This window comes from Prenolepis imparis, unplaced genomic scaffold (assembly GCF_030444845.1).
Source record: "Prenolepis imparis isolate NDT839.2.m4 unplaced genomic scaffold, iyPreImpa1.0 SCAF_9, whole genome shotgun sequence".
In the NCBI taxonomy this organism is placed as follows: Eukaryota; Metazoa; Arthropoda; class Insecta; order Hymenoptera; family Formicidae; genus Prenolepis; species Prenolepis imparis.
In genome coordinates this window covers 11153639-11180093 of record NW_028141167.1, presented here as the reverse complement: position 1 = coordinate 11180093, position 26455 = coordinate 11153639, and the positions used below count along the sequence as shown (strand labels likewise).

General features: G+C 35.8%; 1 protein-coding gene across 1 annotated transcript in view; it reads right to left on the bottom strand.

The window, feature by feature from the left end:
- Positions 1 to 205: 205 nt before the first annotated feature.
- LOC145941008 (uncharacterized) overlaps positions 206 to 26455 on the bottom strand; it is a 77371-nt gene continuing 51121 nt past the window's right edge. The window contains exons 5-7 of the mRNA XM_083046753.1: positions 15034 to 15788; positions 14427 to 14458; positions 206 to 260 (exon numbers count right to left, since the gene is read on the bottom strand). Of these exons, the coding sequence (XP_082902879.1) occupies positions 15645 to 15788 (144 nt within the window). The 3' untranslated portion in view covers positions 206 to 260; positions 14427 to 14458; positions 15034 to 15644. The remainder of the gene's footprint in view (positions 261 to 14426; positions 14459 to 15033; positions 15789 to 26455) is intronic.

The window sequence follows — 26455 nt, the reverse complement described above, 5'->3', positions numbered from 1 at the left end:
AGTGCTCGCCATCTACGGACGTCATTAGTCTCGTTGACACCCCTCGGTAAATAATTACCGGCGCCTCTCACGGTAGCCTAGCCTCCTTTGACTCTCGCATTATGTGCACCGAGCTATTATTTCGTATTGGAAAATTACGCTTACTACCGCGACGTTATTTTTGAATTATTTTATGAAATAATTGCACAAGAATTGTACTCACTTTTCGGTGATGCTTATCAGGCGGCTTGGCAGGACGACAATTACTAGTTGACTGGTATCTGTACAGAAAACAAAAGAAATGGTTTAGATTAGTTTACAGGAAATAAAAAGTATTATTATAAATTATGAATTTCTTTATATAAAGCGATAGATGTTAATATAAACTATTTTCATTGTTAATTTTAGCAGCAAAGTTCTTTACTTTATTCGTCCTGAAAAATTTATTGATATAATTTTCTTCGCACAGAGATAAATCTTCCGTAAGATAAATCCTTCCTTTCATAACATAAATACCCTTTTCAACTAAAAAAAAAGTTGTAAAAAAATTTGATGAAATTATTAGTAATTTTAATAATCTCTTCCCACATGAAGTGTATCAAGATGAAGAAGTCTTCCCATGAAAGTTTATTGGTAGATCATATATACGACGGCAAATTATGTGTAGATAACATGGCGTGAGTTGTCCATACTACTATATGGAAAATGTTCGCGTTACATGTTCCATAGTAATAAACTCATGATCTCGTTAACCAGATTAATGAACACAGTCCGCGATTACGTTCTCGCTCTTCGGCAAGAGAGAGTACTACCGGCACTAAAGTTCACAAAGACTTTCGAGCAGCGGAGTCTGGCGAACGGCTCGCACGATAAATTCCATTACTCATTGTGGCCGATCGTTAGTAGATACATCGCATGGCCGTTCGCGCGAGCACGGTATTAAGGACGGCGGCCCTATTTGTGGGGAGGCGCGAAGAGAGCGCGCGGGTCCGGGCCCCGTTGTAATTTGCATCTCGATTCAATTCCGGCTGGCATACCTTAAGGAGAACTTGTCCATCATTAGGTGTCCGAACGTTACTCGTTAACGTCGGGCGCTGATGAGCGTGCCGGTATCGATTGGGCCCCGCGAGAGTGAGAGAGAAGGACCCGCGCGATAAAAGGTACGGCGCGCCACGCGAGATTGCGGCGGAGAAATATTAACGAACCACCAAGAGAGGCTGACAGTAATGCTCCTTTAGGATCGCGCACGGCCGTGCATTAACAACAGGTGTTGCGATGCGACCTGACCCCATCCACGGAAATTTGGTTATCGATCGATCGCGATCGAGCATGAATTTGTTGCAAGTAAAAGGGAATTTCAAGTCAAAAAGATATTGTCTAATAATTAAAAAATTTCCAACTTCAATCTTAATTTTAATCTCCAGCGACTTTGCTCCGATATTTTTCTCGCCATGCTTCTTTGGGAAGTATTTTTATTAAAATAAAAATCTCGAATTGGAGATTTATTTTAATTATTTAATATCGAACCAAGAAAATTTGTGCCTTGTGCACAACTAATGAAAAATTAATTTCCTTTAAAACTGATGCACCATCCACGTTTGGCTTTCTAGTCTATTAAAATTTACATTTTCATGTTGAGAATCTTATTACATTCTTAATTGTTAATTTTCATTTTTGATCAGTTTCCTTCTCCTAAACTATATTGACATATTAATAATTTCAAAAAACATTTCTAATATCTGTAATTTTTCATTTAAAAAAAAAAGAAAATATCTTTATATATAATTAATTATATATAAATTAAATATAATCATATTTTTATATATGAAGAATAATATTTCCACTAAGTATAATAAATTTATTCATTTTCTCTTTTCTATAAAATATTGTTAAGTGCGTGTTATAACGGTGAATTTATTGAACGTCGTTAAAAAATATCTATGATTTCGCGATTATTACGCGTGATTTATTATAGGTGAGAAATCATGGATAAAAGACCCATCGCCGTGTAAAGGATATCGATGTGGCGTGCAATAAATAATTATCATGGCGCAGCCGGTATCGTAAAATAGTTCGACGCGGTTAATTAGGCAGCCGTGTAATTGATGAGAGGCGATCGTTCGAGTGCGAAAGCTTCTTGGCGTTTCGTTCTTCGATTTGTTGCTTCCTTCGACTAACGCGCCTGTCTGCTCGATTTTAACGGCTATTGAGGACAACATTCTTGACTCTAGCTTTCTCTAGTGTTATCGCTATTTTATACAAAAATGCGAAGCAACTTTAATAAATTAAATGTTTTCAAATGAAAAATTTTTCACGGTTTATTTTTAAAATATTTTAATAAAAATAATGTATCCTTTTCTATTTTTCTTTCTATAATTTATTGCGTAAATTGATTTGATTAAATAAAATGTAAAATTATTCCTCTTTGCGCTAAAATTACATTTATATAAAAACAATAAAAGAGGACATTTAAGAAAGATTATTTTAACGTGACTAATCAAGATGAAAAGAGAATTCAACATTTAAAATCTAGAAATTTTAAATTCAATCTTTATTGATCATATTTTTTTACTCATTAAATATTCCTGAATGTGTGTGTTTAAAATGTCAAATTATAATATAAAACATTTTAGGAAGATAGTGACAGTCTGAAATGTTTCGAGTTAACTTAATCGATTTGACGCGACAAACGTAGACTTAAACAGAAATGTTCCCTTGTTTCTAATATAGGGTTTTAACTTTATAAGCGTGACGACGGCAAACGGTCATGTTATATTCGTTGCAACGACATACAGTATACAGCTATTAGAAAGTCAATAAAGCTCGTCGAAGCCTAAGAGACATTCCGTTGCTCAACCCTTCGCGTCGTCCGTCACAATCTCCACGTCCGCGCGTCTTCGGCAGTATTTCATAATTAGCTAGACAATGGCGGCGAAGACTCGTGACAAAATCCTACGTAACAAAATCCCCTCCTATTATCCTTCCATCGCGCGGGAACGAAATGCGCGCGCGAGTGTTTTTCTGCTCCATGAATCTTTTAGTCGACGACGACGAAGACGACTCGCCAAACCCTAGCGGGAACGCTCCCTTGCGACCCTCGAAAAACGGTAAGCTGATTCAGTTGTTTACCGTCTACCTGTTCACCTGTGCGACTAAAAGACATCTTACAAAAGCTGAATTAGATGCAAAGAGAAGCGAAGAGCGTTAGCGCGTCGCACAAGGGGATGCGCATCTAAAAACAAGCGTAAGCACTTGTACCTTTTCTCGAGCACGTAACTCGTCATCTGACGAGGCAAGACAATTTTATATAAAAGAATTACATATAAAAAAAATTATGTACAAGAAATGCTATTAGCTTTTTTATTTTCGGAATATAACTATTTTGAGATGGTATTCGCGTATAGAAAAAAAATATGATGAATCTATAGCCGTATTTTATTTTCGGAATATAACTATTTTGAGATGGTATTCGTGTATAGAAAAAAATATAATGAATCTATAGCCGTATTTTTTTCATATTTAATCTCAAATATCTGATTCTCAAAAAGTCGGAGAAAATCTGTCGCTGAGTCTGGATAAAAAATAAAAAATATTTAATATTGAATGAAATACACTCGCTTTAACGCTTGTGTATCTCGACATAAGAGTTTGCGGCATGATCAAGCGTTTAGGATAATGTAACCAGCGCTTCCCGGCCGACGAGAGCAAGCGCGTACACGGGGAAGCTGGTAGCTGGTTTTCGGCGCAAGAGGTCATCGCGCGGTCGGCTCTTCCTTTGAGAGTGGCGAACGTTAATCAGTCGGCAGGGGGAGAGAAGGAGCACGGCACCGGGAGATTAATTAAGCCGTAATTACTGGACAGCCTCTCTAGTTGCTAATGGGCAACCCGATATCCGTGAAAGGCCGCGTAACACCGCATGAATAGACGGCCCGACCGCTGACCGTCAGCCTCGCCGATGATTATTGAGCCCGCTTCGATATATTAGCGAATATTCTGAAAAGTATCTATGATCCTCTTTCTACTCCTTTCCCTCCTCTCCCGTCTCTTCCCCCTCGCGGTTCCTCTCGATCGATCGCGCGAAGAGTTCTTGACTAAAAAAAATTCCTCTTAGAGTCGAAGATTAAAACTTGTAAAAGTCGATAATTAATTTCGCTGAGTGCAAATTTTGATGCTACAAAGACAAATATAATTTAATCGAAGAATATTACTTGATTTGAGTCTAAATTGCGTAAAATTAAAATTGTAGAAATAATTGCAATAATTGTATGAAAGTACGAAACTATACAAATAATATTCTCATTCTTATAAAAATATTAGACAATCATCATACTAGTGTCATAAATAAAAATGCGATAATTATTACAAGAATGTTATAATCAAGTCATATTAGTTTTACGTATATAATCTTTACTGATAATCAAATCAACGTATTAAAGTCAGGATAAAATCGAGAGATTCTCGCCGGATAGCGTCGTAGTCGAGGGTAGAAACACAAGGGAGATCGATTATCCTTAAAGAAAGGGAGGGAGAACAAGAGCCCGTAGGTCTGGAGAGAAGGAAGGGACCGTGGGTCCCTGTGGCGGACAACGACAGCGGCGACGACGAGATCCCGAAAGGTAATTACTCCGTGCTATGTATAAACAATGGCGCCCGTGCCCCTTGTTGCTCGTGAGAAACAAAACCACGGTCAGTCCGTGCGCGCCAGGTGAGGCCCCAATGGATCGCTCCGTGCAAATACCTGTCCGCAGTAACTGATATGCCCGAAGGAAGGGGAGGGAGACGACGGGGGCCGCCAGTTAGGTCGCGGAGATTATGCCTTTAACGTCTCGTGCAATGAATTACATAAGCATTAATCAGCAGGGTGGCCCGAGACCCGGCCAAAATCGCCCATAACCGAAACAATATGCCGGAGAAAAGAAGAACGGCTGGTCGCAGTTTCCGCTCGAACGATCTCGTGGCTACTTTCCAGTTTGTATTTTCTTGATTTATGAAAGTTGCGTGGTTAGAATTATGCGACTTGTCAGTTACATTATTTATAAAAATAATAATATTAACGAGACAATTTTATATCGCAATCTTTGTATAGATTTTTTAAGTAAAAAGTTGAATTTTAATTAAAAAATTAATATAGTAATTTTGTTTTGATCAAATTAGTTGCTAAATAAAAAAGCATTATAATTGATAACTATCGATATATAAAATTTATTCGTGAGAAAGGTGAGACGGGAAGGGAAGAGACATTTCTTTCTTTTGTGCTATCCGGAAGTAGCCAAGCGAAATCGACGAGGATCCAATCCCGGATCAATGTGAAGAAGCGGTACGCGATAATGCCCTGGTATACGGGGCCCGTCTTTGCCTTCCCTTATCGCGCTCCCATTTCTTTCCCGTTCGGCTGCATCTTCCGGCCGTTAAATATTCAAGAGAATCATTCCGCTGCTCTCTCATCGCTGTACCGTAAGAGGCCCGCGCCCCGACTGGCAACAATGAAAACGGTTGCATACTAACCACCCACACGTTAATCGTCAATCCTGTTAACGTCGCCGACAGGGCGGGCGCCTCTCCCGTGCCGAGGGATCATCCCTTAATCCGTTCATTCGCATCTCTGCAGCCCCTGAGAGCTATACCTACACCCACATGTACTACGAGCGAGTAGCTTCGAAACTTGCACCCCAACATTCGTCGCATCCCTCTTTTGTGTCTCTCTCTCTCTCCATCTCTCTGTTTCTCTTTCTACAGCCTCAATCTACAGTTTTCTCCTTTCATCTCTGGCTCTGTGGCCATCCTCACCCCTATTCCTCTTCGGCGTGTAAGCGCGTACGCGCAAATGCGTACCGTGACATCGACAATTCGTATTATTCACGCAATCTCGCTTGTATACAGAAGTGCTCTAAAACACTCTTGTCGAATTCTTTGTTTCAATTCAAATTGAATTTTTGCAGAATGACGACGCTAATAGTCATATCAAGTTCTAAGCGATTAAATATGTGAACAATTGTCTGATAAATTAAATTTCGTAGACAGTAAATAAATTTAATCAATAAATTATATTGTAATCTAATTAATAAATTTATATCAATTATACTTTGTTTTAATTTTAATTCGCGATTTATCGAGATATTTAATTCAAAAAATTATTATATTAAAAAGTTCTATAGAAAAAATACATTTGATAAAATGTTTATTATATTTAAATAAATTTTTAAGCAGCTTGTTCTGATTAATAAATAAAAACTGTTTTAGTTTATAGCATTAAAAAATAGTCTTCATTATCTATATCATTAAAAAAATACATATCTAATTAAATAATAATTTTATTATCAAGCGCTTGTTCATCGCGATTTATTCCCCATGCGCACGATATCTGGTTGCAATCGTAATCTAAATCTGGATGTAACATCCGAAGGCCTGAATAAACATCTCGGGATGATTTTATAAAATTTTATAAAATTATCAAGAGATCGGGATACAAGATTGACGACGTCGCATCGTGCATGTTATCGATTTCCTACGCTGAGCGCGATCACGTTGCCGCGAAAAATCGATTCGGGTGCCGGTGAAGCTCGCAGGTGAAGGCGAGACACCGGCTTGGAAAAAAAGGAGGATCTCTTTACGCGGCATCCTGCAAACGGCCCGCGACGGGTCAGCCCCGTGATGAAATGCGCACGCAAGTCATCGTCCGGGTCTTGTGGACCGCGCGCGCGTTTCGACCCCCGGGATCCATTCAACGTGACCTCCGATACGGGAGGAGGCAAAGGATCGAGAAGAAGAAAAAAAAAAGAGGGGAGAGAAAACGGGGACGCGCCTTAATAAACACGTCTTACAAGAACGCCGGAGTGCATAACCTGCACGAGCTAGAAACCGAGAGCGAGAATAGATACGCCCTTTCTCATTCTTCCTTCTCCGTCTCTCTATTTCGCTTCTCTCTCTTTCTCTTCTTCGACTCTCCTTTCACCGGGTAACACGGAACACAATGGATAAATGAGATTTTTTGCGAGCGATTGAGATCCGAGAGCGGAAAGAGGAGAGTCGCGGTCGGGATACAGAAGAGAGGGAGGATGGATCGGGGGGAGGGCATCATTGTCTCCCCGGGGAGAGACCGAGAGTGTACCGATGATAGGGTGCATCCCCCGGGAGCGAGGGCTCGAAGAAAGGGTTGACAGGGGAGGCGAAGCTTTTAATACTTGCGGTACCGTCCTGCCATTGTCGATAAAACGCATCGGCTGGATTACCATAAGTACACCATACCGAGAGAAAGAGAGAAAATGAGGAAAACAAAAGAGAGCGCCTTTACGTTTACCAAAGACATATCTATCGACCGATCCAAAAATTGTGCGAGATTTTCAAATACACGATTTATCCCGCTAGTCATAATTTTCAAAATTAAATTATTAATTTTCATTACTTTTCGTTTCAGAATTTAAAAAAATTTGGCTGTAAATAAGGGCAAAAATAAAGAAGAAAATCTTTATAATTAATATCTAATCATAAAAAATATATATATTTTTGCTGCATTATTTTTAATTTAACAAAAAAAATATTTCACGCAATGTAAAAAGAATATTTTTTAATGGAAAAATAATCTTTAAAATTTCATACTCTGCAACTTTTCATATCATATCAAATTTGCATGTTATACATTTAAGTTTTCTCTTCATGCATTCCTTCTATTAATTTTAATTAGCAATTCTTTTACTTGAAAGAAGAAGAAAGTTAAAGACAATTCCAAACTTCTTTTCTCTAACACATCTTTTGTATCTGTTTTATTACGTAATGTTGTTATTCATTCAAATGCGTAACACAAACGAATAATTATAATATAGCTCTACTACTTTTCTACTTTTTTTGATAATCATTTTTATGTATCAATATATTATCCCCAATATTTATTATACGATCAATGAACTGAATAAAATCGATATTTCTTGCAAATTTTAACATTTGGCATAAGCACAATGATTGAGGGGAATAATATTTATCTGTCATATTTTATTAGATCTTGTAAAAAATTTATATATATATGTACTATATATTCTTTTGTTGTTGCAGTATTCTAAATAATAATCTGGACAATATTTCGTGCGGGCAATAATAATTTAGTTAGTGTTAGATAAGCGTCTAACGTTACGAAGTGGGTATCCCGACCCAGCTCGAGGAGGAGATTTAAAAGGACCGTGATCCTCGCGTAAGGAGACGAGAGTCGAGCGGCCGGTTCTTCTCTTCTTTCTCTCTCATTCTCTTTCAGGATTGCCAAGGATCAAATTCATTCGCTTGGGTCCGTGTGCACGGCTCGTACATCAACCTGTCATAATTAATAGGGCCTTTTTGTGCGCCCCGAGTCTACCCCTGGATCTTAACACTTTGTCTTATATACGTGCGATGCAACGTACCGTGCGGACGGGCTATTTATGCTATTATACTATCGTCCGTACAAAAGTCGCGGACGGATGGTGGGAATGGGGGAATTTACGACTGCTCGACGTCCATTTCCGTGTTGCAGCCCCGCCAGAGTGCATCGTGCGTATTTCTATCTATACTAGACGACGGTGTTTCTCGGCGGAACGAAAGATCCTCGCGGGCGAAATCGGAGCAAAACAAACGGCGTTTTCTTCTTTTATCGAATTGCAAACTGCATCATATTTTATATAACGTTTTTTATAAATAGAAATTAAATAAATTATACTAATGTAATACTGTATGTATGTATGTGTGGGAAAGAATCTTAAATTATTAAATATCATACGAGTCATTTTTTTTTCTTCTTTTGAGAATCATAAGGAAGATTAAATACATGTTATAAATATACGATATTCACCCTAACATCAAATAATAATTTAATATAATTAAAAAATTTTTTTTAATGTTTCATTTTGACTTTTTAATTTACGAAAACGTGAAAATAAAAATGATTTATAAAAAGAGAAATATTCGCATAAAGCAGTGTAAATTATTCAAAACACTCAAAAGATTAATCAATGTGACATAACTGTATGCTTGCGCGATTATGAACATTGCAATTAATTCTATATGAAATTAAACATATAGCAACGATCGATCTTTCTCCTCTTCTACGATAAAATTCGCGAAGGTTGATGCCGCAACAGAGAATTTAAATCTCAATTCTCGGACCTGCGTGTTAAAGCAAATCGTGAAACCGTACTATTATAAATGAAGGTTCCGTGCTTTCTCAGTTTCGAGTTTACAAATTGGCGAACTGCCGACACGACGACAATAATGATGAAGTCGACGACGACGATAGTGTAAGAGCCCCACGGTGCAAGATTTCGACACCGGCGAGATTCGGGCACGGCTAATTAGGGGAGCCCTCCGTGTCATAGCGAGTAAATTAATTAGAACGCTGATTAATGCCGGGATATTAATCCGGGCCCCAGAATCATACGGCTTCGCGGTTTACTTGAGAGAGGGAAGATTATTTTTATTTTCCAAGTGTATACGAACATCTGTAATTATCAATGTGTCAGATATATTCAATAAACTGAAGACGAAGGAAGCTAATGATGCAACTTCCGCGCTAAACAGTTATTTTAGCTTTTGCATTTTCGATCTCTACTCAACTTATTAAATCATTGTGTACATTTTTTGCAATAGTAATTTTTATCTATAAAAATATTTGAATTTTGCGGCAACTAAGCAATTCGTACAATTGAACTTAGAGATTCAGAGAGATTTTTCGTATTCCCTCGAATATAATTTCCTCTTCTCGCTTATCTACGCGAGATCCAAGACTGCGAAAGGAAATTGCACAAACGGGCCCTCCGTATATCGTCTACACATCCGCATCCTCGGCTTTATCTTTTAAAAGTAATGTGGAAGGTGAGACTGCGCGTTTCTCGCGCTTTTCCCTCGCGTGCCAGCCGCCTCTCTTTCTTCTTCATCTTTCTTCTCCCGGCAATCGTCGCTGCTTGATGCAACGACCACTGACGGATGTACGGACGTACCGCAATCCGCGAGGATACGCCGTGGCATAGTACGTACGTACGTACATACGGTGTTACAACGTGCCATATGCCATATGGCTAATGGCTTCCGCGTTGCTAAGCGTCATTGATAGCAGCCGAACCTATAGTGGCGGATTCATGCCTGCCCATCTTCGTAAAACCGCGATAGCGTCCCTTGTTAAGCTTACACATCTCGGTTCCTCGACGAATAGGATCGAGCCTTATTTTCGCGCAGATACCGGCGATCAGATATCATCGCGGATATACCTTTGCCGTGTACGAGTCATCTCGGAAAGCGTAATAATAGACGCGATAAGATATAATGCGAAATAATATGTACATTATAATATCACGATACAATCGTATAGAATGATTAATAATTATGTGTAATGTTGTTGGAAGAGTTGTATGAGATTAACTGTCATATTGTTAGTCATATATACGTATATATATGAAAAGATATGCTTAATGTAATATATACCAATTGGAAAGAAAAAGAAAAAGATTGATAACATTGACGTCATCTTATTAAAAATTAAAATTAAAATTAAATTAAATTAATAAATATATGATATAATTAAATTAAAATAAATTGTTGAAGAAAACTATTTATAGATACCAAATATCATTATATCTTGAACAGATGTTAGAAATATTTTCTGACATATTCAATATTGCATTAGATATAGATATGAATAACAATGAAAAAATTGTAATAAGTTTCTTAGTTAATAAATTAACTAACTATTAATCTTCCTTATAATAGTTTGTTTTTTTAAAATTTATTATAAAGTACAAATACTCTTTCAATAATAAGTTATAAAATTATCTAACATGCATTCTCATGTGCACATTGCGCGCTAGATCGTCTTGAGCAAATCATTAATTTGAATTCGTAATAATTGATTCTTAAAATCAGCAATCTCATTGAGGGACTTGACGTTATAAATATTTCCGCAACTCATCAGATATGCAATCGTTTTTGTAAATCTAACGATTGTAACTCGCGACTCTTTCAGCCCTCAACCGCGAGCTTATTACGCAAATCGTCGATCGTAAAATACTCTCGCGATGCAAGCAACGATCCGTGGGAAAGATCATAGAAACTGTCGTCCACTTTAATCCCTATCGTTTGTTGCTATCTACGGGCCGGTTCGAGTCGCTATGCACTTCTATTGACTCGCGTCACGGTTGGACGTCGAGCTGGACGATACTATTCGCGTCGACTTCTTACAAACGAAACCGCGGTGTCATCTTCCTCTTCGGATTCCTCGACGGCGTGAACAATAAGCATCGACGTGACTATTTTCGGGCCTGATACGGCCAAGCTACAACTTCCGCCGCTTGATCGGATACATCGAATGCATTATTATGCATTTTATGCATACGTGTGTATGAAGTATTCAAATTCGCACATAGTATATATGCACATATGTACATTCGTGGAATAATTTAAGTAGTAAAAAATTCGTGTATAATTTAGACTTTTTTTTACACAGAATGCTATAAGTAGATCAAAGATTTTTTTTGTTATTTTATATTCATGTATCTCTACTTAATCATCTGTGATTTATTCTTCTATTTGTCTTTCATCTTAAAAAATTTTATTTCTAAAATAAATAAAATAGAATAAAATAAAATAATTATTTAAAGAAATATAAAATAAATAAAAAATTTTAATTTATAATTCTGGATCTTCGCAAATCTATCTATGGAAAAAAATGAGTTTTCGGACTTCTACTTGTCAGATCTATCGGCACGAGGAGTATAACCGTCGCGCGCGCAGTGACAGCCGATCGTTTCCTGGTATAAATATGCAACGTGTCACCCGGGGGGTCAGCAGCTCGGATTCCTCGATGGTCGGGTGCACATGCACATGCGTGCATATTCCACGGATGGGCCAAGAAAGAAAGAGTAAGAGAGAGAGAGAGAGAGAGAAAGAGCACACGCGTTCGCACAGTCGCGGCTAAACACGTGTGCGTATATGTATTATACACGTGTGCGTATATGTATTATATACGTGTGTGCATACGTTAATCTTCCACAATGGGATCCTCCACAATAGCCTTTGTCCGTCGTGCTCGTGGAAAGAAATGAAAAACGAGAGGCTCCTCTCGTCGGTTCCTTCTCGCTAGAATACTGTGCGTACGTGAGTCCGTCCTTCTACCGTACTTTCCTATACGCACCTTTTTGTGCTTTCTCTAGTTTCTGATATTTCCGTATTTCGTTATTGTAGTGTAGTACGAAACATGGTAAAATCTTTATCTTTGCTGTCATTGAGACATATTTTTATCTATTATACTTATCTGTCATGTTATTTTCTACATGCATTTGTCTTTCTTATGCGAGATATATTCATTTAACTCCTCTCTCTTTTTCTTTACTAAAAGAATATAATTAATTTTATTTTTCTCTTTATTTTCGCTACTTTATGTGACAATTTTTTTCTTTGAAATATTTATTAATATATGCCTTGATTACTTTAATAATATATACATTCTATTCATTGATAATTTATTTTATATTGCAATTAGATAAGAAAGATTGTTTTTTGCTAAAAATAAAAGTAGCGATAGTTTCTCTCTCTTGATGCAAGATCTAAATAAACTTCGCTAGCTCATTCACTCAATCTACTTCTTTGGCGTGCCCTTTCTTTCTTGGCCCTTCAATCGCACGGACGAGGTTGAGGGTGAAAAAGCGGCCCGTATGTGCACCAACGGTTTTTAGAGCTCGACGGAACGCGGTAATAGAGTCGGCGGCGAATCATCGACTGGAAAATCGGACCCGGGGCCGGCTCCTACTCGAACTCGCGACAAAAACGGCAGTGGAGCTTGTTCTGAGTTCCGCAATGTCACGCAGTCTGAAGAGAGAAAGAGAGCGCCGAAGGACGAAAAAAATTTCTCGCGGATCGTCGTGGGATAGTCGACCGGCCACGACAATTCGGGAGGGGGGACCCTCGTTCATCTTGGACGAGAATCGGTCTCGCTCTAATTGCGTTCGACCCTTCGACGGTTCCTCGATCAATGGACAATTCGTGACAGATGAGTACTCTTTCGTCGCGAATCGATATTCCAAACTTTGAGAATGCGTTAAAATTGCCGGCGCAATTATATGTTCAGTGAGCATATGATTTACTTTCATGACTGACAAAGATGACTACGTAAATTATGTTTAACATTTTATGTTCAATTTTATCCATTACTGTAACTTAATTTAAAAAATATTCTTAATAGAAAAATATTTTTTAGGAAGATTTATTATAAAATCTTATTATTAATCAGACTTCAGTAATCCCTTTCTATAAAAGGCAATGTTAAGTTGATTCTTGCAAGTATTGTTGCCTCTTTTCCGCGATGTTGATTGGCTGTCTGTATTCGCGTTGTGCGTTATATTCCTAGCATCGAGAAGCTGTCATCGCGAGAGTTAGCAGTTTGATAGTTTAAACAAAATAAAATAAAATGTTTTAAATAATATATTTTAATACTTTAAATTCAATTAATATTTTTGACAGTTATCAGCTGATGTCTGTCAAAAAATATTAATCGCAGATAAAGTATTATAACATATTATATTACTTACAAAATATTATTATTTTAATTATAATATGTTGTAAATAATATATGTTATAATATTACTTATATAATAGTACTTATTATATTTATTTTTTCCGCGATTAATATTTTTTGACAGAAATCAGCTGATAACTGTCAAAAATATTAATTGAATTTAAAGTATTAAAACATATTATTATTTTATTTAATTTTATCCAAAATAAAATTAAATAAAATAATGTTTTAAATTTAATATGTTATAATATTTAAAACTCGGTTAATATTTTTGACAGTTATCAGCTGATAATTGTCAAGAATATTAATCAAGTTAAAAGTATTATAACAAATTTAAAACATATTAATATTGTTTTATTTAATTTTATTGTGAACTAACTGTTAAACTGCTAACCCTCGCGATGAGCGATGACAGCCTCTTGATACTATGAATATAACATACAACGCGTATCGAGATAGTTGATCAGCATCGCGGAAAAGAGGCAACAATATTTCGAGACTTTCGAGAATCGACTTAATATGCCTTTTTTTAGAAAAGAAGAAAAATATATTTAAATAAATAGAAACGCAGCCAGAAATATATAAAAAGACCTATGTATCTATTTTACATTAGTAAAAAACAATGATAAAAAATACACTCTCCTTCTTTTCCTCTCGGAGGAATAAACCTTTTTTCTCTGATAATTATAATATAATTTGCAATAATAGATGTATCGGTGAAACTCTCTTTTATTCTTATTTTAATTCTTAGAAATTGTTTGATATCTACATTTACTTTTTTTTAATTTGTATACTTATTACACATTAAAAGAATTAATGTCTCAAATTAATTGTAATATTATATATAAATATATATTATATATATCACAAATTTTCACAAATACATTCATTATCTTAAAATTTTTTTAAATAATTCAACACTCACCAATGATGTGCAGAATTGTAGACAATGTTAATCTGTAAAATAGAAACGTAAATCTATAAAATATAAATATTATATAAAACAATTATTAAAATATTTAAATCATTTATTGAAATATTAAAATTAATTAAAAAATTTAAATATTAATTTTAATGTTTCAAAAAATGATTATATTATAATTAATTTTTGTTATTTAATTTAAGATATTAAAAAACTACATAATTTGCAAAGAAATATTTTTTAAAGATAGAAATAATTATAAACATATTTAAATTAAAATATTTTACCATCTATTTTTACTATTAAATATTTTAATTAAAATATTTAATAGTAAAAGAATGTAGGTACGCATTACATAAATAATTATATATCTCTTAAATATAATACAATGTAAAAATTGTATTTTATATATATACAAATATTTATTATTAAATTATTAAAAGAATTATCATATTTATTATTAAATATTCTAAGTATTTCAAAATATAAAATCCAGAATATTTTATATTCATTATTATACAACAATGTAAAAGAATCATTATCGCGAAGATAAATAGATAATCTCACAAGTAACAAACGAAAAGTTAAATAAATTATAAATTATATTTACCCTATCGTTGCTCTGACGTTGCCCGATGCCTCCCCGGGCCTCCTCCTCGTAGAAGCTTCGAAGCACTTGCACTCGCGTTACTTTTTTCGTTCGCGACGAGCGGCGACGCCCGGATTTTAAATATCAATCACATTTCGACGCGTTTCGGTAAAACGCGAGAATCGCGAGAGCTTATTCGCGCGCGAATAAAACCGATGCTCTGTTTTCGCGTCGCCGCTTTTTTCAAGGCCTACTTATCGGAAGAGGCCTCATCAAACGACGATGATGCGGCGACTCCTTCACGACGCACTCAGGAGTCGCCGATATTCCAAGAAATGGACACTACGACGTAGAAATCGGATCGACAACGCCGAAAAACTCCGGAAATTCGCGTCAAAAGCGCAACGGTAATCCGACTCGCCCGTGTAATGGCCGCGCATGCGTAATGGATTCGCCCGTGCAATCGCGATCACGATGTCGTACACGATTTCGCGACGCGATCGGATTTGTACGATAATTAAGCACATGAAAACAAACGTATAAACTCACACTCGTACTGTCGCGGACCGATGAGCGCGCAAACGTTAATCGCGAACCGAAAATGCACCTAGCTACAGACAGGCTTGTGCCAGTTACGAGACGCGCAGCACGCGAAGGCCAAGGTCGTAGTGGTAGAAGCCGCGGCATACTTCACTGCGAGCTCGGAGCTCGGTTCGGCTCGACTCGGCTCGGCTCGGCTCGACTCGGCTCGGCGGTCCGGGCAACTCTGACTTGATCTATAACAAATTAACATTTTATTCATACTTTTTGTCAGAAATCAGCTAATTAAGAAGTTAATTTGCTAATTAATTTTTAAAATAATAGTATGTTATAAAAATTAAAATAATATGTTTTAAATAATATGTCAATTCTTTAAACTCAATTAATATTTTTGATAGTTATCAGCTGATCTTTGTCAAAAAATATTAATCGCAGATAAGACATTATAACATGTTATTTATAACATATTACTATTTTACATTTTATAACATATTGTTATTTTAAAATTTAATTAGCAAATTAGTGCTTTATTAATATTTTTTGACAGAAATCAGCTCATTAAAGTGTTAATTTGCTAATTAATTTTTAAAATTAGAATATATTATAAAAATTAAAATAATAATATGTTTTAAATAGAATGTTATAGTAGTTTAAACTCGATTAATATTTTTTAACAGTTATAAGGTAATTCTATCAAAAAATATTATTCGAGTTTAAAGTATTATAACATATTATTTATAACATTATTAATTTTTTATAACATAATTTTATTTTAAAATTTAACTAGCAAATTAACGCTTTAACCAGCTGATTTCTGTCAAAAAATATTAATAAAGCATTAATTTGCTAATAAAATTTTAAAATAACAATATGTTATAAAATGTAAAATAGTAATATGTTGTAAATAATATGTTATAATGCCTTATCTGCGATTAATATTTTTTTACAAAGATCAGCTGATAACTATCAAAAATATTAATCGAGTTTAAAGAATTGACATAGTATTTAAAACATATTATTTTAATTTTTAAAAAATCAAAAAATATTAATAAAACATTAATTAACTAATTAAATTTTAAAATAATAAAATGTTACAAAATATAAATTAGTAATACGTTGTATATAATATATTATAATGCCCTATCTCTCTGCGAGAAATCAGCTGATAACTGTCAAAAATATTAATCGGGTTAGAAGAATTATGATATATTATTTAAAACATATTGTTATTTTATTTTTTATAACATATTATTATTTTAAAATTTAATTAGCAAATTTTCGCTTTATTAATATTTTTTGACAGAAATCAGCTGATTAGCGTTAATTTGCAAATTAATTTTTAAAATAATGTTATAAAAATTAAAATAATGTTTTAAATAATGTTATATTTTTGACAGTTATCAGCTGATTTCTGTCAAATAATATTGATTGATTTTATTGTTTCTGACTCGCATTTATGATTTTATGTTAATGATTAAGTGATTGCGCGACGAAAAGGCTAACCGTAGTGAGTAATTGTTGACTCGTACTACTTAATCTATCTACATTCTTACTTTGCGCATAATATAATTATGATATATAAAGTGCGTATTATTTTTTATTGTTTCTGACTCGCATTTATGATTTTATATTAATGATGAAAAGATTGCGCGACGAAAAGGCTAAATGTAGTGAGAAATTGTTGACTCGTACTACTTAATCTATCTACATTCTTACTTTGCGCATAATAAAATTATTGATATATAAAGTGCGTATTATTTTTTATTGTTTTTGACTCGCATTTATGATTTTATATTAATGATGAAATAATTGCGCGACGAAAAGGCTAAACGTAGTGAGAAATTGTTGACTCGTACTACTTAATCTATCTACATTCTTACTTTGCGCTAATAAAATTACGATATATAAAGTGCGTGTAAATAATTACTAATTAAATTTTAAAATAATATGTTAAAAATATTAAAATTGCAGTATGTTTTAAATAATATGTTATAATATATCTTATCCGCGATTAATATTTTTTGACAGAAATCAGCTGATAACTATCAAAAATATTAATCGAGTTAAAAGTATTAAATATTAAATTAACATAAAACCGAAGATTGGCGCGCACTTGTATTGTTCTAGTAATAATAAAATTTTAATGCATAAAATGTAATACAAAAATTTTATATTGCCATTTTTAATGAAAGATTAAATTAATCGTAAAATAAAAATAATTTAATAATTAAACTTTATTTATGCAAATCTTGATGTTTGTCATTTTAAATCTTATCTATCTTTGAATGTTATATATTTAATTCTTTATAAATTATTGAATTGTTTTTACAATATACACACACACATATATCCAGAAAGAATACTAAAAATAATAGCTTAGTGGGGGGAGGGAGGATTACATTACATCGGTTCTATTCCGAAAATAGTTCCTCACAAAAAAAGGATATCCCTGCTTCGGTTAATAGGTTCGATTCGTCAAAGCGAGACCGCGCAGTTGAGTAGAAGCATAATGACGAGAAATACGCAATATCTAGCTAATTGAGTTCGATAATAGGACGGCAATCGACGGTGCCGATAATAGCCAGAAACGGATTTCTAGCGTCGCCGTTAATTCGAAGAAGATCTCCTACTCGCGAAGAGGAAAAGAGCGGAGGAGAAGAAATCTCTCTCCGACTTTCATTAGCCCACCAAGAGATCTCGTACCGGCAAAGGCGTTAATCTGGCAGAATTAATCCGACTCCGGTCGGATGCTTTCCCTCGATATGCCACGAACAACGAGAACGCGAATCCGACCCTCGATTCCACGAGCTCTCCCTTCGATCCTCTCTCTCTCAGCTTGATATCGGTTCAAAGTGAACGCGCACCGAAGGGAGACTCTTCCACCTTTTGTCGTGAAACGTCCCGCCTCGTTTGTAAACGCTCTGTCGTGATACTTTAATTAACCGCGGAACGAACCCCCATTTCGAACAGGAATCCTGCTATCGTGGCTCATGGCCTTCGATAATATGTACCTATCACATTAAAAGTCTTCGCGAATCGTGTGTAATCATCTCGCATTTTTATGAATACAATAATGCGTCAGATTAATCGAAATCTAGCTAATCAAAAATCAAATTTATATTAAAATAAAATTCATTAATATTAATAATAAATCATTCTTTTTGCACTTCATTTGATATTATAATATTTTTAAAAATAATTTGAAGAAATTAATTTGATTCAAACTTCACGGAACATCCTATGGGGTTCAAGTTGCTTTCCCAATAATACGATCGGAATAAAATTCCCGGCAAGATGCTGATCGCTACAGTGCCTCGCTATAGCCGGCAAAGGCAAGTTTCCCAGCCAGCGAGCGCACCGGGGGGAGCGGCGACGGGCGCGTCTCGATGATTTTATTAGCCGGTAACGGTGCCTAATTCGACGCAAAGCCGCTAATCCGGCAGAATTAATCCGTCCTCGGTCGGTCGCTTGCCATCAATGTGTCGTCGCGGCGTGGCGCGACGATAGAGGGATGGGGGCGTACACCCCCGTGCCGGAGCAGACCTCGATTATCCCGCAGCCTCTCGACGAGCCCCCGCTTCTCTCCCAACCCGCGATCCACCCCGACGCGTTACGTACGCACTCACGCACGCGGGCACGCGTGCAAACTCTCGTCTCCGTCAAGTTCCGAGCGAGTTTGTCGAAGCCTCGCTCGGTCGCCTCCCGACAACAGAGACGGAGAGAGAACGAGGGGGGAAGAGAGAAAGAGAGAGAGAGCCACTTCAGAGATCTCTCCTGCGTATCCCCGCGAATCCCGCAGGATGTAGCGCGCGCGGGTGCGGCGGGTGTCCCGGGGTGAGACCCGCCACAATGCCCGAACCCCGAGAACGATGTCGCGTTGCTACGGTGACGAGAGAGCGCGGGAGGAGAGTCGCAAACGCGACTCGCCCGCGCTATTCGCGACGCGCGATCGAGGTGCATTATTAAAAGCCGAACGAGTACTTTGTAACGAGTTAAATGTGGCCGCCGTTCGCGTTCGCACCCTCGACACCCCGATGCCGCCGTTATACTTCGCGTTCCCGACACATGTACGCGACCACCCTCGGATATCTCTCTCGACATTAGCGACGCATACGTGAAATCATCCGCGGTTTACACGTGCGCGTAAGATTTGTCATTCCCATCATAAAGAAATTTATGAAATTTATTTGAAAATAGAATACACGAGTTATACATTTTTTATTCTGTACTGATAAATTTTTTGAAAATAAAAAATTATAAGTTGCAATTTTTATTTATAATACTATGTAACATTTAAAATTTCAGTCTAAAATGTAGTAATTGTAAAGATAATTAAAATTTGTTTTTAAAGAATTTTTACAAAACATGGTATCGCAGATATTTTCAAATTGTAAGTTTTACAATTAGTATAGTAAAGCCTTTTTAGTCACAATTATTCATTATTATATTAATTATTATTATCATCAGTGCAGAAGAATAAATCGAATAAGAGCATAATTCAAGATAATTTTTCTAAAGATTTACTTCGAGTGATTATTTTTTTCTTGCAAAGCTTTAATTTGCAATGAGATGGAATTCCACGATGATTACAACATAACAGATTTGACGGAGACTGCATAAAATCTGTGCTCACTTGTAATAGTAAAGAAACCTAATCTTACATGCCTGGATACCGCGGAAATAACGTTAGCCACCTACTCTCGCGTAATCGATCCATCGCTTCTGGGCGCGCGCTCGTTCTTATATGGTCGTCCCAATTACAGGCTCCACTGGCTAGAACGTTAATGATTTCATTTCATAAAATAATAGGGGTACCTTTCTCCTTTCGCAATGTCATTTGCTTTACGACCGAGCGGATCAATTCGTCGACATATGCGCGCAATAAAACACCCATTGGAATCCGAGAACGGGTTCCCACAGGCGTCGAGACAAACGGGCGGCCACCCGGTGCATCGTGTCGTTCGACATTTTCGAGAGCTTGTTCTTGCAGTTTAAATATAAATTTTGTCATTTTTTTTATTTTAGTTACTCACTATGCTATTATTAACATATTTTTAACGATATTATATATTGCATTCCTATTGATTTATCTGCTTGATTAGTCTGATTGGTTTCGGCGTGTTTTAGAATTATAACGCGGGACAAGAGAGTACAATAAAATATTTACTTAAAAAAATAAATAAAAAACAAAAAAAAATGATCGTATAGACTTTCTCCTCAAACTTTAATCTCACGACACCACAATGATACGGCATATTAATGTCACGTGCTTGGATCTACGATGACGACCGAGTACGATGCACCCGTGAAATTATTCGCGCACAATTTTATCGTTGCCGTATAATTTACAGGAACGGGCGAGCCTTTCGCGCGGCAACGAACAAGGGAAACGTCGCATATCGCGTTTTACTCGACTCCTCTCGCGTTGTAAATTCACGAGAAGCAGCCATGCGACCGGCTCGACAATACGCCCGAGTCTCCGTTGCTCTCCGGTGCGGAAAACGCACAAATACGCCATACTTGAGGCTTATTGCAATGTAAAGCCCAATGTCGCCACATTTCCCACAGTCGAGAGAAAATTTTGTCTAAAACGATTAGTTCTGGACGCGGTAATATCTGTCTCTCACATACGCCTGTACTTGGTGACCTAAATCAACGATAGAAGTTTGTAGGATAGAGAGAGACTATATTTGAACTTTTTTTTATATAACTTACAAAAAGAAGAATATTTATTAAAATATGAGATCTCTTTCAATGTAAGATTGTATTAACAAAATAATGTCATAATTGTGTTTAGCCATTTATAATTCGCTCAATTATTTATATCAATCGAGATATGATGGCGGAGAATATTTTCGCTAATAAAGTCATTATTTTCATGCGCTGATTTCATGGCTGCTTCAGGAAGAGAAGCATTGCGATTGCAGCGCAAATAGAGCTTCGTTCGCTCGATGATCGCGAACGCAAAAAGCCAGGTCCAAGTAATAGCGATCTATAAATTTACGTGGCGCAAAGGATGGTAATACATTATCGGTATTAGACATTAGCAAATGAGTAAAGTAAATAACAACGTCAATCCGCGACAGCGCTCGTATTAAGGTACTGCACGGTAAAACGAGATATCTCAGATGGTGCGCAAGAACGAACGAGGCTGGGGAGACCGCGTATATATGTATAAATCAGCGTAAGAAGCCTAAGCAGCGCAATGTAAACGATTTTACGACGACGTGTTGGCCGGATGTAAACCACTTAACCGAAGGCAAATTGACTATACCGAGGCGCAGTTTCGATTGGCGAGAAATCGATTATGGTTTCATTTTATTGGTCATTATAACGCGAGGACCAGACCTGACGCATTACCGAGAGAGCACGTCGGAGAAATCCCTTCCTCCTCTCGCTGCCGCTCTATTTGTCCGGACGTTGCCGCAAAACGCGTCGTCTAAAGAAATTTCTGCAGTATGACGGAAATTTCTCCACGCATTAATTTGCCCCATATGCATGTTCCTATATATTTTCGCATCTTATAAAAAAAATAAAAATAAAAAATTCTATATTTTCTCATATATCCTTGTTTCTTTTTATTTAATTTCAATAATCTTTGTATATAATCTTATTTTTATTTTAATCAAAATAACTAATCTTCTATGTATTTCATTTTTTTCGGATAACGTTACAGGAAACAATATTTTTAATTAACTTATAAACTAAATTAATTAAAAAAGGATGTTTACTATGATACTATATTTATAAAATAGTATGAATATTAAATATTTTTATACTGTAAAATAATACTTTTAATATCTCTGTCTATGAATTCAATAGATTATTCTCATAGGTTTCTTAAGATTTATATAAATAAATATCACTTCATTTTAAAGTAGATGAAGCTAACAAAGCGATATAATTCATAATGAGTTAATTATAGAAAACAAACCAATTTCTCTTCAATCTTTTTTTTTTCTAAAAATTTATTTTTACGATATAAATGCGAAATATAAAAAAATTTGTTTTATTCACAAGTGCGATATCAAGTGCTGAGTTTATTTCATGAAATGCGATTTAAACGGATTCTAATTGTAAGATGGCACGTATTCTCTCACTTCATTTCTCTCTCTTTTTCTTTCTCCCTCTCTCACTCTCTCTAAAATTAATAAAACAATACTCCATTATCGGACGGTGTTTCAGATAGGAGCGCTGAGAATATCAATCTAAGGAATCGCTAGGAATCTCGCGGACGCCCCGCGGATGCCCCGCGAATAAATTATTTTGCACTCCACGATGGCAATCACTGTGGTATTCATGCGACGCAAACGTCAGAATTACTGTAGCCGTTTGCGATCTGTTTTCTCATCTGCGCTTTACTCTTCTGTCTTTTTATGGTCTATAAAACTAATTTTCAAACCACATCTGTTTTATATATTTACCTATAATTATTATGTAATTTATATACATGTAATACATGATGTGTATAGCATCACAATATAAGAAATACAGAAAAAGATTTTATATTTTTTTCTAACTTATGTCTATAAGTCTAAAGATCTATAAATAGGAAATTAAAATTCCTCAAAAAACATGTGCCAATATAATAAATTAAAGAAAAGTTAATTATTATTATATATAATTAGTAAAGTAAAAAATATGTATTAGCCATCTAGTAGTGCGTAATGAACTTTTTTACGTTAAAAATATGTTAATAATTATTTATTAAAAAATATTTCGACATAGAGATGTGAATTTAGTGCAAAATGACATGACTCAAAACAGAATTTTCGTATTAAGCTTTAAGCTATTGATCCAAAGTTCGGGGCAAAAGCCGAGACCCGGACCCTCCATTGAGCAAACTGAAATACTTGTCACGTGTGGACATAAATAACTGTCGGATGTCGATAAATGTATTAAAAACTCGCGAACCGTGGCTTTATTTCATTCGTGATATTGAAGAATAAAAAATAAAAAAACGAGGGGTGAATGAGATTGGCAATGCAAAAATATTGTTTGCACTCAAATATTATTTTAAACTTCAATAAACTTTCAATATATATAATAGACATTGCAAATAATAAAAGATAGATGCATAATCATGAAATTAAAGAAGTCTTGTAATAAAAAATTGTCTAGTTTCTATAAAAAAGAGAAAGATCGAGAGAGTATTAAAAAGAATTAAACATTTTTTTTATTCCTTACTAAATAGTATAAATTAATCATATATTAAAATAATATATTAAATTTCTTCCTTAATATGTATATGTATACTCAACTAATATTAAAATTGGATATTGAAATATTAAAAATACATTAACATTTTTTAAAAATAATCTTTTTCAAATGTAATTTAAAATGTTTCGCACACGCATATACATCTTGGATATTTCTCTATTTTCTTCAAGGCATCTTCCGCATATCTGATATGCAATATTAACATAGATATGCCAATCACTATATAGAGAGGATAAGTAAAATCAATGCACGTGTCACACGTAATCTATATGGAAATTCGACACAGAATAACTTTCACCGCAACGATCACCGAATTCCATTCGGAATTCGGCCGCAAAGATTTTCTATATGCACAAATGTCTGCATAAAGCGGAAACATAAAGCGGAAGCGGAAATGAATCCCACAAAGTTGTCGACCGCACGCGGTTGGCCTTGAGAAGTCCGAGGTTTAGAGTGCGTGTATATGTGCGTATGTATGTTCCCTCTTCTGCAACTATATGTAATACATTCTTCTACTAATACCTATGAAAATGCATGGACATCGTCTCGTGATATAGGTATGTATAAATCGGACCTCGCATCTCCCTCCTTTGCCTCTTCGCCCGACAGTTTCTTTCCGGTAACCGACCCTTTCCGCAAGACGAATTCAGATTTTCCCGAATTTTGTTTAAAATGTTTATGAACCGTGTCCGGCGAGAAGGGTCGGACACCACACAGGAGTCCGCAAGTGTATGGAGACAAGCATTAGGAGGCAAGGGAAACGGAGCGGGGGGTCGAGGGTTGGAACGAGAAGAGCTCTCGAGAGGAGCTCTCGTTCGTCCCAAAAGTTTACGCAGCCGGACCCTGAGATCGGAGAGCCGAAGGTTCCCATATCCTGTGTCGCACGGGGGCAGTAAATCTCGCTAGGACGCAAATAAAATTCCTCGCGCGGCGAGCCGCCGGAACGGAAGGAGTGTGTGATCAGCCTGCGACTTTACGAACGGCGACGCGGTCAACGGCCCGGAAACCCCGAATCGCCGATTCGATTAATAGAGCAGCAAGATTGCAACATATATCTCTTCAAATAGCTGGCATAATGGAAACAAATGCATAAATTTTGTTGGGCAAGGAAAGCGATCCAAGTGATAACGCATTCGTACACAATATTAAAAACAAAAGAGTTTCTAAAGATGGACATTTGTTAATTATATATATAATCATTATTAAATTATATACATAATTAATTTATATATATAATCAATTTATTTATTAAAATTCTAATTTAATCTAAAATGTATCTTTCTTTTAATTTTAATAGTTAATAATTAATAATAATAGTCCACAGTTATATTTTCTGTCTTTTCGTAAGATTACTTGTCCCTTGCGCTCTGGACAAGTACATAAACGCTAGTTAGCACCCTGCTGCGATCTGTAGTGGGTGTGTTGTGACACCCAGAGCGGAACAAACAAACATCGTGTCCGTTCGAAGGGTACCACGATTGACCAGTGGCGAGACCTCGAGACCGCAACTTTGCCGGACACGAGAAGAGACGTTGTTTTTCCTCTTCTTCCATAGCCCTCCAGTTTCCGACGTATAAAGAAAGGGAGAGGGCCGCCCCTTAAAAGTTTCGACCGCGAAGCTAAATAGGAAACGATACACTCCCATGATTCGATTCCCGTTTTCCTCTCCTTTTCAACCGCACATTCTGTTCCTTTTCCCTCTCCCCCATTCTCTTCCGCGACATTAGGTCCGAGACAACGGTCGTTTCTATATCCCGGGAACTCTCGAATTCGAAGTCGTTCGTTCCGGCACGAAGGACGATATGGCGCGCGATGAATGACAATGCGCGACCCTTAAGATTAAATCGCGACGACGAGAAACGGCGGCCCAAGACCTTCGCGAATACAAGATATCGGGTCGTTTCGCAAGCGTGGCTTGTCACTTAGCTGAATTGCGTCACGTTTACTGTCGACCGGCAAGAAATTGATAACCGATATCAGCGGGGATATAATTAGATCGCCATCCGCGTAATAATATTTTAGTTACATATAAACTGCGTTTAACTTTGATTTTCTGAATTAGTTCTAAGTCCATTTCTTTGTCTCTCTTTCTAAAGATGCCAAACGTAGGCAGTTAATAATTAAAGTTGACAAGTATTAATGTAAAATTGATCATTATTGCTTACGTTTTAATAAAAAGGAACATCTAAAGAACTTAAATTGCGATAATTGAATTCTTTTTTATTTAAAATTGAATGATGTTATATTTATACTATTATATATAATATTATATTATAACTATTTGAGATTAATAACAATTAAAAGTCTGTTAGAAATATATCTTAATAAAATTCAAATTATGAAGCAATAGTTTAATCAACTTTTATCAATCATCAAATATATAAATAATTGTTGAAAAATATATATCAAAAAATTTATGCGAATTTATATAATTACAGAATTTTTAAAATTTTAACTTGTCTTCAATTAACTGTTTACATTTATGCTGCGAAACATCCGTGCTTTAATTTAAGTTTTTTGTTATAAATATTCTGAAACTAATCTAGAACGAAGCAAACGCGGCCGATCAGTATTCACGTATTCTAAAAACACTCGCTTACGAAAGTAACGGCGATAATCGAAGACGCGATAGAAAGAACGCTTCAACATGTCAACAAGCACTCAACGCGACAACGGCATGTTA